Source organism: Saimiri boliviensis, chromosome 15, assembly GCF_048565385.1.
Source record: "Saimiri boliviensis isolate mSaiBol1 chromosome 15, mSaiBol1.pri, whole genome shotgun sequence".
In the NCBI taxonomy this organism is placed as follows: domain Eukaryota; kingdom Metazoa; phylum Chordata; class Mammalia; order Primates; family Cebidae; genus Saimiri; species Saimiri boliviensis.
Genome location: NC_133463.1, coordinates 91,087,473 through 91,100,814, shown reverse-complemented (window position 1 = coordinate 91,100,814; position 13,342 = coordinate 91,087,473). Strand labels below are relative to the sequence as shown.

Sequence of the window (13,342 nt, the reverse complement as noted above, 5' to 3'; positions counted from 1 at the left end):
CCTGGGAGCCCAGGGAAGAGCCGTGCACAGGTGAATTCTAGGCAGCCATCCTGGCCTTGAGGTTGGGGTGGGTGGGTTAGGGCAGATCTTTGAGGCCACCCCAACCTCCAACAGCTTCTGCCCCATCTCAGAGCAAGATGAGTCACTAGTGCTTCCTGTGCCACTGAGTCCAAGCCTGGCTGGGGGGTCAGCAGTCAGTGTCCCTTAGCCTGAGGTCAGGAGCTTTGGCCCCCAGGAGGGCTCTCACTGCAACGGCCTGGGGTCAGGCACCTCCTTCACTCCCACGGGTGTGCCGGAGTCCTACTGGGCTGGTGAATGAACACGGTCCCCTGGTCTACTTGGCCTGGCAGGAGCCACAGTGTGATGGGGAGCCGGCAGCGACAGCGGAGGCACAGCCCGATACAAACACTCTCCCTTTCCTCCTCAGCCCCCTTTCCAGCGAGCCCAGGGCCGCCGGGGTGTGGTGCCCAGAAATGCTGCTGCACCCTCGGAGGGCCGTGTAAGGGCGCTCCAGCCCCAACGACTCCTCCCGGGCTGCAGGTGCAGACAGCTTGACTGCCACCAGCTCCACCGCACGGTGGCGTCTCCCGCCCGGGCCTCCCTCCCTCTGAACGCCGGGCGCCATAAAGGAAACCCCACACCCCTGGCTGGCTGACCGCTCATGTGGTCTCGAGTCCAGGTACCTGGCATGGGGACTTGACTCTGCCGTGTGCCCACTTTCCTGAGCCTTCATTTCTTCATCTGTGGAAGGCTCGTGATACTGGGATGGTGGCTGTGAGTTAGCCATGGGAGATGGGCTATAGCATTGAGGCCTGAAGGCGCGGAGGCAGGCAGGGAGCTCAGAGCCCCGGCTGGGACAGGATCAGGGCAGAGGGGTCCCTGCAGGTGGGTCTCATGCTTTTCTTGGCCCTGTCACAGGGAGGAAGGCCTGGCCGTCCCAAATCTGCAGTCCCAGCTCTGCCCAGAGGAGTGGGAGGGCCAGGGGCCGGCCAGAGACACCTGCGACACCGTGGGAAGCAGGTGTTCAGTCCTCACCGGTGGCTGTCTTCTCGCTATAAAAATCATGGACATCTGCAGAGGGAAAGAGGGGAAAGAAAGGCTGGTTCAAATCCCGTGGCACCCTGACCAGGCCTCCCTCTGGCCTCTGCCCAACTCTTCAGGATTTTCTCTCTACGCAGGTGGTAACATTGTAGATTTATTTTTGTCGTTGTTAAAGTCATAGAACAGCAATGGAGAGAATTTAGAGAAAACAGTAGGCCCACTTCGCGTCACCCGCCCCGTAACTCCTGGTGCCGCCTCCCGTCAGCCACTCGCTGGCTCGGGGACCTGGGGTCGCAGGCCCACCGCCCATCGTCGCCGCCTTTGCCCCGTTTCCCCGAGCTGCCTCCTCCCAGCAGGTGCAAGGCCGCCAGGTGGAAATCCCTGCCTTCCCGTCTCGGCTACCGCGTCCCGCTGCCGGCCCGGCGAGGCGCCTCCAGCCCCGGGCGGTGGGCAGCTGGGGCCCGGATTCCCAACGCCCGGAGGGGCCCTGCCCCCGCCGCCCTCCCGCGCCCGCGTCGCTCCGCGCCCCCCGCAGTCCTGCGCCCTCCGCGGGCCCCACACGCCGGCTCTCCGTTCCCGGCCCCACGCGCGTGTCCCCCTCCTCCCGCGCCGCGTGTCCTGGCGCCCGGAGGTGCCGGCAACTTTGTTGACCAAATTCCTGAACGCGCTGAGCCGCAGGCTAAAAATAACCGGCTCGGCGCGTCGCGCCCCAACGGGCCACGCGGTGTCACCCATGTCCCGAGGCCCGGAGGTCCCGCCGCCGCCGCTGGCGGAGGCCAGGCCGGGCCGCGAACCCAGGGGGCCGGGGGCGCCCCGCCGCGTGGCCCGAGGCGGACGAGGCCCCGAGGGGTTCCCCGGGCGCGGCCCGGCTCTGCTCCCCCGGACTCTCCGGCCGCCGGATCTCGGAGCTGAGGCCCCCGGGGACCCCGGTTACCCCCCGCCCCGCAGTGCGCCCTCTGCCCGTGCAGTGCCCCGTGACGGCCGCCAGAGGGCCCTGTCCCCTCCTCTCGCCAGCGGCCGGTCCCCACCCCTTCCCACAGCTGTTTCCCGCAGGAGATTGACAGCTGGGCTGCGAGTTGCCATGGGGATAGGCAAATGAGGGCGGCGGGGCCGGGGCTCCGATTGGCCCGGGGGCGCGCGCCCCTCCCGGGGAGGCGGGCCCGGGCGTCCGGCTCTATAAAGGGGCGCGCGCCGCTCGGCGTTCAGCCGTGGGAGGCGGGGCCGGCCGGCGGCGCGGGGGGGGGCGCGGGGCCGACGCGGAGCGGCCCGAGGCGGTGGCGGCCGCGGGGAGGAGGCGGCGGCGCGGGCCCCGAGCCGCCGAGACACCCGGCCCGCAGCGCGCCGCCCGGAGTTAACCACGTGAAACTTTTCCCCGCGGCCCTCGGCGCCGCAGCTCCGAGCCGGCGCCCCCCCGCCCCCGCCGGAACCGCCGCCCGCGGGGGGGAAGGGGGGGGGAGGCCCGCGGCTGCCCCCACCGCAGCGACGCCGCCCGTCGGGGCGCGGCCGGGCGCGGGCCCCGGGCGATGGCCGCGGAGCTGGCGATGGGCGCCGAGCTGCCCAGCAGCCCGCTGGCCATCGAGTACGTCAACGACTTCGACCTGATGAAGTTCGAGGTGAAGAAGGAGCCGCCCGAGGCCGAGCGCTTCTGCCACCGCCTGCCGCCCGGCTCGCTGTCCTCGACGCCGCTCAGCACGCCCTGCTCCTCCGTGCCCTCCTCGCCCAGCTTCTGCGCGCCCAGCCCGGGCACCGGCGGCGCGGGCGGCGGCGCGGGCGGCGGCGGCGGCGCGTCTCAGGCCGGGGGCGCCCCGGGGCCGCCGAGCGGGGGCCCCGGCGCCGTCGGGGGCGCGTCGGGGAAGCCGGCGCTGGAGGATCTGTACTGGATGAGCGGCTACCAGCACCACCTGAACCCCGAGGCGCTCAACCTGACGCCCGAGGACGCGGTGGAGGCGCTGATCGGCAGCGGCCACCACGGCGCGCACCACCCGGCGGCCGCCGCGGCCTACGAGGCTTTCCGGGGCCAGGGCTTCGCGGGCGGCGGCGGCGGCGCGGACGACATGGGCGCCGGCCACCACCACGGCGCGCACCACGCCGCCCACCACCACCACCACCACCACGGCGGCAGCGCGGGCCACGGCCACGGCCACGGCGGCGCGGGCCACCACGTGCGCCTGGAGGAGCGCTTCTCCGACGACCAGCTGGTGTCCATGTCGGTGCGCGAGCTGAACCGGCAGCTCCGCGGCTTCAGCAAGGAGGAGGTCATCCGGCTCAAGCAGAAGCGGCGCACGCTCAAGAACCGCGGCTACGCGCAGTCATGCCGCTTCAAGCGGGTGCAGCAGCGGCACATTCTGGAGAGCGAGAAGTGCCAGCTCCAGAGCCAGGTGGAGCAGCTGAAGCTGGAGGTGGGGCGCCTGGCCAAGGAGCGGGACCTGTACAAGGAGAAATACGAGAAGCTGGCGGGCCGGGGCGGCCCCGGGGGCGCGGGCGGGGCTGGTTTCCCGCGGGAGCCTTCGCCGCCGCAGGCCGGGCCCGGCGGGGCCAAGGGCGCGCCCGACTTCTTCCTGTAAGCGCCAGACCCCGAGCCCGCGCCGCCGTCGCCGGGACAAGTTCGCGCAGGCCGCCCGGGGCGGGACTCGGACTCCGCGGTCCCGGACGCGCTGGCCCCGCTGCGAAGTCTGCGGGCGCGGGGCTGGAGGCCCCTTGGCTCCCGGCCCCGGTTCGCGCGCGTTCCGCCCGGGTCGCCGCCCTGACGTTGCGCGGAGGACGGTGATTTCCAAGGAAACTTGAGCCAGCTCTAACTTCTTTCCGAGCGTCCACTTGTACATACGTCGAGCGCGGTTCTCCGTTCCCACCGTCGCCCTGGCCGCCGAGGGGCCGCGCAGCCGCCCGTCCCTTCCCGGGGAGCCCCTGCCTGCGCCGGCCCTCCGCCTCCCTTCTCGTTGCTCCTTTGCCTTGCCTTTTTAAACTCCTCCTCCCCCTTTCAAAATCAGTCTTATTTTCGAAGTATTTATATTTATTATGCTTGGTGATTACGAAAGAAAACCTCGGAGGAAGCCCCCTTCCTTCCCCAGCCGGCTCCGCCCTCAGTCGCGAGTCGCAGCATGTGTCGCTCGCCAGCAGAGGCCCGGCCCCTGCCTGCCCCCTCCCCGCCTGCCCCCGACCCTGCTACTGGCGTTCCCTGGGGTGAAGCCAGGGACGTCCCCTGTGCTGTGTCCAGGCCTGCTGTCCTACTATGCTCATGGGGGGAGGGGGGTGGGTCCTGTGCTCAGCCGGGTGGGGCTGGCCCGGACCCCGAGCTGCTGTCTCTATGCACCAGAACGTATCTATGACTCCTGGGAAAATATATCTTATTTTAATCTTCAAGAGAAGTGAAAGAAAAAAGTAATGCAGAGTATTTCTAGCAGAAAAAAAATTTTTTTAAGCGGAGGCTTTGGCCAGAGCCTCCTGGCATGGGGCGGGTGGAGAAAGTGTTTTTATTTTAATTTAAATTGTGATTCGTTTTGTTTGTGGAGTCTTTCTTTAATGCTTCATCACTTTTTGGACTACCGGGGAGAGCCAGCGAGGAGGCGGGTGCTCCGGCCCCTGTAGGCTGGGCCGGGCCCCTGGGGGGACCTGCCCAGTTTTCTGGGGCCCTCAGGGGCCTTCTCTGGGATTGCAGCCGGTCCGCACCCGTCCCTTGAGCACTCGGAGTGGAAGACGCGCCGACTCGTTGAAAGTTTTGTTATGTTGTTGGTTTTCGTTGTGTTCTTTTTTCATTTGCTACGAAACTGAGAAAAAGAAAAAAATACACAAAATAAACCCGTTTAGATCCAAGTCACTGCGGCCTGGCTGGTTTGTCGGCCGTGTTTCTCCCGGAATCCAAGGAAGAGGAGGGCCCTGCACTGGGCTTGGTGGTGGCCCTGGGTGACGGGCGGGCCCTCGGTGACAGCAGGATGGGGGAAGACACTGAGCAGCCAGCCCACACCCCGAAGACCTGCGCCCTCTGCGGCTACCCTCGGCCAGGAAGGCCAAGGGACTTTTGGGGAGAGTCACTGAGGCAGGCTGGGGTGCAGGGCAGGAGGCGTCCTTGGGGAGACGCACTGCCGCATCCTGTTGGCCAAAACTGTCCCCAGCCCTCAGAGCCCGCCTGGCTCCTCTCCCACCTGAAGGTGCAGCCTGCCCTCTGTCCTCTGAACTGCTGGCTGGGCATGGACTACAGTCGCCTGGGAGGAGGCAGCACCCCAGAAACCTCACCCCACAGGGCCCCAGGGCAGCCACAGGACGTGTCATGGACGGTTCCCTCCCTTCACCGGAAGAGAGGCAGGCGAGGGTCCGTGGTTTGCAAATTTTGAGAGGGCTTCTGGCCTGCAAGGGCTCGCCACACTCGCCTTCCTTGGGAGGAGGCTGCGATGCTTTTCCGTCTGGGGGAAGCAGACGTTCTTTCTGGGGACCGGACAGAGTTCTCTGCGCAGGAATCTGCGGAGGTGGTTTTGTCATTTCAAGCAGAGAGACCTGGAGGAAGGTCCCTGCCGGCCTCCGCCTTTGCCTTTGGGTCTCTGTGGGAGTTCAAGCAGAACCCTAGCAGGGGAGCTGGCCGGGCCGGTGTCTCTGAGGTGGAAAGTGCTGGTTGGAATTAAAGAAATGTGGGTCGGAAGAGGAGCTCAAGGGACGAAGTTGGCAGGGACTAGTGGGTTCCAGCCTCGGGTGGCTTGGTTGCCAGGGGCTCCGCCCGGCCCGGCTTTCGTTCACAGAGGCCACCCCTCCCTGAGGAGGGGCGGGGAGCCTTGGGCACGTTCTCCATTGGGAATCAGCTGGCTTATATCTTGCAGTCTGAAGTTGTAAAGAGCCGAGGACACGGGACACCTGAGTTTCACCACTGCCGCCCTGAGGAGCCCTTTGTACGGAACCTTTCTCCTGGCTGAGAAAATGCAGGGCCCAGTGACTCCGGCAGCCTAGCTCAGAGGCCGCCTTTTTGGGGTGGTGGTGGTGGGCAGGGAAATGTGTCACCCTCCCGGCGCCTTACCCCCACTCCAGGCGTCTGGGAGCCCGGCACCCAGGGGCCAGAACTGGGCCTCCCGGGGCATGGGGCCTGGGGATGCTGCTGGAGGCTTCCTGGGTTTGGGACTCAGAGGAGCCCAGGGACCCCCTGCGGCGCGCGCCGGCCCTGGGGGCCTTAGCCGCTCCGGCTCCGCTGCTGCTCTTTTCTCTCCTCCTTCTCTTTCATCTGTCCCCCTCCCCGCCCCGCACCACACACAAGGTACAGCAGGCAGGTGAGCACGGGGACGAAGGGACCCCTGTGGGGTCTGCTTATTCCTGTGTTCAGAGACAGAGCTTTTCTGAAAACCATTCTCGGGGAGCCGTGAACCCCGAGGGCAGCAGGCGCCCTGGAGACCACCCACAGGGCACACCCCTGACTGCCTCGGAGCTCCACATAGCTCCAAGGGCTGCCTGGAGGCCTTGGTTTGCCCTGAGGGCATCCCTGGGGCCAGTGTGACCCTTCGGAGGCTCTGCCGCAGCCAGGCCTGGCTGGGGCCGGCAGCGGGGGGGGGGGGTGGGGGGTGGGCAGCTCTGGGGTTCCTGACTGAGGGAGGTTGGGTGGACATTGGACCCCTCAGCTCCTCCTCACTGGGCCTGGGGCCCTGGAGGGCAGCAGAGCTGGAGTGCCAACAGCACTCCCGAGCACGTGTGTCCCTGCCTGTGTGGAGGCAGCGCCAAGGGGCCCGAGTCTGAAGGCAGCTGGAGGGCGCCTGGAAGGGGCAACCACGGCATCCTCAGCTCCTGGGACTCCAGCCCCTGACCCGTCCTGGAAGGCAGCTGACCTCATGCATGCCTGGATGCCCCCAGAGGTCAGTGATGGAGCCTGGCCTGGGTGTCCCCGCCTCTCGTCACCCGGAGCCAGAACAAGCAGGGTCTCCTGGCACCTCGAAGGTGCTGCCCTCTGCCTTCCTGGAGGAGGCTGCCTGGGCCCACAGGGTAGGGCTTGTCTCCCACACACCCTGGCCACCACCCCACCCACCCCATGTGCCCACCGGGGGCCCACAGCAGGGCCCCAGGTGACAGTCCTGGCCCAAGAGCTCCTGAGGGAGACATCCACCTGAGTGTCCTGCGGCGGCCCCCACGAGAGCCCCGTGTGAAAGTGGGAGCCTGGGGCCTGAAGTTGCCTTTAACAGGGCCGTGCAGCCTGAGAACCTCGCGTTCCCAGGGCAGCTCAGATACGTGGCCCCGGGAGTTGTGCCCCACCTCCTACCAGTGGGAGCTGCCATTTCCCAGAGAGCAGGGGGAGGCCGAAGGAGCCGGGGTCAAGGCCCTGGGCCTGGGTGGATACCCACGGCACACACTGGACACGTGCCCAGGAGCGCGGGCTGCACTCAGCCCCCCACACTCGCCTGTGCCCAGCAGCCCACCTGGATGGGCATCGGCTTCCTCCTTAAGCCCCCGTCGGCCACACGCAGGGCTTGGGCTGGGGGAGCTCACGGCAAACGGGCCTGCCCGGGCTTCATCTCCTTCCCCTGCGGTTCCCAGGCGCTGGGCCGCGTGCGCCCTGTCTGCAGCCTGCAGCCCCCCCTCCTCCACGGCCCCCCAGCTCGCCACATTGGGCGGCAGTCGGCAGCGCCCTCCCCGGCCTCCTGTAGAGCTGGCTCTGAGATCACGGCCAGCACCAGGCCGAGGCGTCCTCTGCCCCAGCCCCAGCCCAAGGCTGGGTACGCTGTGGCACGTGCACACGGGCATGGGCATGCAGGCATGCAGACAGCCCAGCACATGGGGGCAGATGCAGGCGCACACAGACTTTACCACGCGGACACATAGAGCAGACACGCCTGTGGCCATGAGTACACCTGGCCAGCACATGTGAGGGTGGACTGACACCCAGACACACACCTGTGGCTCCTCCACCCCACATGCACACTCACCCTGTGGTTTTGTCTGTGCCAGTCCTTCCTGCCAAGCCCACCTGGCCACAGCGGCTTCCTGACACGGGCCACTCCAGTGAAGTGCAGTCTTCAGCCGCTGTCCTCTCGGTTCAGCCCCGCCCACCCTGTCTGGGCGGAGGGGTCGTGGCCCTGCCCTGCCTCTCTTTGCCACCTCTCTCCCAGTCCTGGTTCTTGGAGCCGCCGTGAGGGGCCGAGATGCCCTCCAGGATGGGGGCCTCATCCTCCATGGCCAGATGCTGAGGGCTCTCTAGGGTCACACCCTCTTCCAGGGACAGATGTGGGGCGCAAGGCCCAGCCGCCCATTGGTTGGAACACGAAGAAGCCCAGCCAACTGTGTGGGGTGAGGGCTCCTTGGCTCAGCCCTGGACACCCTGAAGGGGCCTGTCCAACAGATAGGCCTATGGCAGGTCACAGTGTCACGGAGGGACTTGGCCCGGGGCCAGCACTGACCTGCCCCTGGGTATGGCTGGGAGCCTGGGGGCCCAACACCCCCACCCTGGGTCTCGAGGAAGGGCAAAGCCATCCCTGGCCCAGGGCCTGGGGACGTGGAAGGGGGTGGGTGTCAGGAAGAGCCTGGCCTTCTCCCCAGGGAGCCTCAGTCTCCCCACCCGCCAGCCACTCTGGGAAGCAGACACTCAGGAGCTTTGAGACAGCCACAGAGGCAATGGGGACATTTGGAGAACAGGAAAGAGCCACCGCCCCTGTGGGGTCCATGCTCTCCCTTGCCCAGCCCCCACCCCTCCCCGCTGTCTCACAGCTGGACCAGCCCTGCCGCTGCTGTCCCTGGGCCTGGCTGCCTGGTCAGCACTTCCCAGCCACGGAGTCCAGCCGAGGGCTGGGGAGGCCCAGAAAGGGTGCGGGGCAGGGCCTGAGCCCAGTCTGTCTCCACCCTCGCAGGGCCCACCTCCGTAAGGCTGAGGGTCCTGGCAGGTCGCAGGAGGGGCAGCAAAGGCTGAGGTGAGGGCAGGGGCTGGGGTGGTCCGTCCGGGAGAGTCCGGGTGGGGGAGACCTTCCTGAACACGGACTGGGAGGGGCATGGAAGTGGGGGAGGGGAGGTGCAGGGTCTGGGGTCCACCTTGATGATGGAACCCCTGGGGTTGCATGGGGAGGGGGAGCAGAGGGTGGACTTTGGGGGTGCAACATGTGGGTCAGCAGGGAGAGCCTGAGGCTGTGGGCCAAGCTGGAAAGGGTGAAGGTCTGTGGGGTCCGGGCTGAGCCTGGCTCCTGGGGGGAGTCTCGAGGTGGGGGCGGGCAGCTCCGAAAGCAGTGTCCTCTGGGGTCCCTGAGAGGAAGTATTGGATCCCCGGGGTCCCTGGGAGAGGGTGGCGGCCAGGGGAGTCTGAATTAGGGAGTCTGGGGCGGCAGGGGAGGCTGGCGGGAAGTGGGAGCGGCGCTCAGAGGGCTCGGCAGTGGTGGAGGAGGAGGCAGGGCCGGAGGGAGGCTGACCCCGGAGGAGGGAAACCTGCCTCATCACCTGGAAGGAGGAGGAGGCGGGGTGGGGGTGGAGGAAGAGAGTGTGCCCCCAATCAGGAGGTGGCAGGAAGGTGGAAGTAGCTTGGACCCCACACTTCAACCCCCACAAGAAGTCGGCAGCCGCACGGGGAGCAGTGGGGAGCAGTGACAGTGTAATTTGCGGCAGGCGGGCTCAGAGCCTGCCTAATTCGCAGCGACACCGCTCAGCTGCCCAGGGCTCCAGCTGTCACAGCCAATTAGCCCGAGGCCAGGGAGGAGGGGCGGGCGGGGCGGGCATGAAGGAGTCAGCAGGGGAGGCCACGGGGGGGGGGGTCTCTAGCCTTCAGGCCCGCCTGCCCTGCCAGGCACCCTAAACTCGCTGTGGAGAGCAGGAAGGTGAGGCACCCCCAGCAGCAGCCCTGCTGTCCCCCAAGCCTTGCTGCCTCCTCAACGCCGGCCTCTGGGACCCTGGCGCCCTTGACGCCTGGCACCCGAGGTAGGTGTCCCGAGACCAGCTGGGATCAGTTCAGCCTGGAGGATAATTCCTCTCTTCACTCAGGACACCGTCTTCCCAGACAGAGCCACTTCGGTCCCTCCGTTCCATGCGGCAGGCTCCGCCCTGGGGCCTCCCTACCCATACTGCACCTCCTGGCACCCCCTCAGCCTGGGTTAGCTCCTGGGGACGGCCCCTTCCCCTCTCTCCCACCCAGTCCTCAGAGGTTGACACAGGAAGTGTCTGGCACCAGCCCTGAGGGCCCTGATAGCCCCCGGGAGCAGCCTGGGAGCAGCGGTGATGTGTGGGCAGGGCGCTGGGCACAGAGGAGCCCCAGGCCGTCGGTGGGGCCCCCGCTTCTGGCTGGGACCCAGGTGTCTGGTCACCTCCCCCCAGGAGGAGGGTCTTAGGGATAAACCCCCGTCCTCGGGGAATTCACACGCCCTGGGTGGCCCCTCTCCAGCCGCCACCTCTGCCCAGCTCTGGTACAGATGCCCCAGGGGAGCTGATGCCCTGGGAGAGGGGCATAGCCCACTGCTCCTCTGGGAGTTTCAATTTGAAACTAGGGAGTTTCAAATACGGGGCCCCTGGCTGGGCCCCCCCCCCCCCCCGCCTCCAGCCCCAGCTTCTCCCTGGAGCCTCTGGTCTCCATCTTCAACCCTAAGGCTGCCCCGCCACACGGAAGCTGGAGCCCACGCTCCTGAGGGACCTGCTGGCCCCCGCCCCTCCCCGGCCTCAGCACTCCTGGGCGCGCCCCTCATGGGAAGCCCTTTGCAGACCCCACAGACCCCACCTCTGCGTCCTGGGGCGCAGAGCGCGGCTCCTCTGTCCCAGAAGCTCTGGCCGTGCAGGCGCCTGGCCTGTCCTCGGCCCCTGCTCCATCCCCTCTACTGGGGCCTGGCGGTTGCCCCTGACCCACGACCGGTCTCCTGCCCATTTGCTGCAGTGCTGTGGGGGGCTGTGCTGTGCCAAGCGGGGCACTGGCTGCGCAGCAGACACGTCAAGAGGCCGCACTTCTAGGCAGACGCGTCGGAGTGTGGGAGACGCTCGGCCTTGGGCACCGCAGGGCACAGCAGCGGTGCCAGGACCGATACCCCGTGGAGTGGCGCGGGCAACACGGTCCTGGGCAGCACTGGGCGCAGCAATGGGAAGACAGCCGGGAAGATGGAGAGCAGGAGGCACAGCGGGCCAGGGGGGAGGGCCAGGAAATCGGGAGGGGAAGGGCGGGGAGGGAGGGGAGCCTTGGTAGGTGGCTGGGCCTGTGTGTGGAAAGTGGGGCTGGAGCAGCTTCAGGGGAGCAGCCAGCGAGAAGGGAGCAGGGAGGGCGGCAGGAACTGGGGACAGACCCTGGGGCCACTATGCGGGCAGCAGGGGTTCCTGCTTCTGTTTAGAGGATCATGGGGGACACTGACTGGAGCTTCCACGGGTCCAGGGAGGTCACTGGCCAGGCCCACTGAGACCCTCAGTTTCTTCCTCACTTTTCTGCCCGGTAGTTTCAGACAAGCTCGGAGCCCCCAGCTTTCTCTGCTGTTAAATGGAAATTGTAATAATAGAACCTGCCTCCCTGCGATTTCTTGCAGATTAAATGGGCCACGGGGCACATGCAGGGCTGTGGGCTGGCCCCTCACCCTTCCATTCCTGCTGGCGGTTCCCTGCAGAAATGGTTCCTCACCCAGTGTCTCTGCCCTCTGGGTCCTGGGGGTGTTGCATTGGGGACGGGACACTCTGTCAGCCTTGTGCCCTTCCTGGGCCCACCACCCCCATGGAGGAACAAGAGGCTCGCTAGCCCCGCAGGGTATCTGAGGGTGCTTGGTGTACTGCACTGGCACCATCATACTTGAGAGCTCAGGAGGCACGGGGGGGTGGGGGTGCCGAGGGCTTGCACAGGGTGGCAGTCTGGAAGGGCCCTGGTTTCTCCCCACCATGTCCAGGCCTCTTCTCTGTAGCAGGGTGCGGGCTGCCATTGCCTTGAAGGTGGATCAGGCAGGGGCGTGGGAGTGGAGGCGGGTGAGGTGGTGGGGGCTGGGGATTGGGGCGGGCCCTGGGCCTCATCACTGGCCTTGGCTGGGTCAGGTGGGCACCTCCCAGCCACGCCCCTAACCCAGTCACCAGGCCACCCCCACCATGGTGGCAGAGGGGCTGGACCGGAGGAGCCCTGACCTCGGCCCCTCCCCAGCTGGAGGTGGAGGGGGAGCAATCTCTGGGCTCAGTCCCTCATCTGTAAAAAGACATGCGCTCTCCCCTCCTCCCATGCGGCATGCACACTGGGGCCTCATGAGGAGTAAAGAGAGGGCTCCGGTCGGCAAGCCCTTCGTCAGTCTGAGAAGGCTTCTCGGAAGAGGAGGCTCTGTTCAGAGGGGGGGGCATGGAGTGGGATGTGCCTCTCCAGGTGCACTGGGGCAGGGTTTACAGGGGCACCGCCAATCCGAGACCAGAGACATCTTGGCCAGGTATGTGGGGCTTGCAGAGGGGCCGGGGGAGAAGAGCTTGGCTCCTGGAGGGAGGGGAGGAGCAGGCACGGGAGGGGCATCCAGAGTTGCCGTCCATGCGGGTCCCCAGCTCAGCCCAGCTCTGCTCCCTGAAGCCTTTCCTGCCCCTACTCAGCAGCAGTGTGCTGGACCCACCACTGCAGCCCCCCCTCCGCTCCTCAAACTCCCTCACCCGCAAGGTGGGTCTGTCCCCTCACCCCTCCCTGCACAGCCCTTCCCAGAAGGCCTGGGCACTAGGGGCTGTTCTTGGGGACAGAACAGCCCCAACCCCTCCCACTTTCTGCTGAGTTTGGGGAGCTGACTTAAGCTGAGCTCAGAAACTCTGGGGCCCTGGGGAGGGCACTTAGAGCCACGTTGAGATTAGATCCAGGAAGGCACGACATTTAACATTCTCCAAAAGAGAATTCTCTCGGCAGGAATTCATGCGACAAGCCCAGACACACTCCTGGATCCCGCTGTCTAGCACACTTTAGCCATTAAATCTTCCGACCCACATACGCATAAATAACACTGAAAATGCACTCTGTAATAACAAATAAAAGTATGTTGTCTAATCTTTCTTACCTGGAAAGATGTTTACCGAAAATCCCAGGGCCAGCTGAGCTGCTGCCCACACCTCCAGGCCAGGAGGGCCCAAGACACACAGTTCGGGGTGGGAGGGTCACGGGGACCCCTCCCTTCCCCCTGACCTCCTTTCCTGGTGACAGGGAGAGGGAACAAGGTGAGGGGGCTTTGCTGTGAGTCTCAGACCGAGAGCTGTGCCCTCATTCGCCTTTGGATCCTCTGGCCTGAGGTACCTTGAGGCTCACTGATGTTCATACCTTAACTGCAGACCTTGGCAATTCACGGAGAAATGTAAATACAGGTAGCAGAGAGCTAAAGGAACAGTGACTCCCGCAAATTAAATGGAAATTAATGACTGTGTTGTAAAAGTCAGGAGCTGATCGCCCAGGGCGGCT

The 13,342-nt window shown here is 66.1% G+C and overlaps 1 protein-coding gene across 1 annotated transcript; it reads left to right on the top strand.

Moving 5' to 3' along the window:
* The first annotated feature begins 2,245 nt into the window (after positions 1-2,245).
* MAFA (MAF bZIP transcription factor A) lies at positions 2,246-4,851 on the top strand. Its single transcript, XM_039464636.2, has one exon. The coding sequence runs from the start codon at positions 2,565-2,567 to the stop codon at positions 3,603-3,605; it is 1,041 nt and encodes a 346-aa protein (XP_039320570.1). The 5' UTR covers positions 2,246-2,564; the 3' UTR covers positions 3,606-4,851.
* The last annotated feature ends 8,491 nt before the right edge of the window (positions 4,852-13,342 follow it).

Excerpts from the sequence above, each read along its gene's own strand:
- MAFA (XM_039464636.2), top strand. The coding sequence starts at position 2,565 with ATGGCCGCGGAGCTGGCGATGGGCGCCGAGCTGCCCAGCAGCCCGCTG.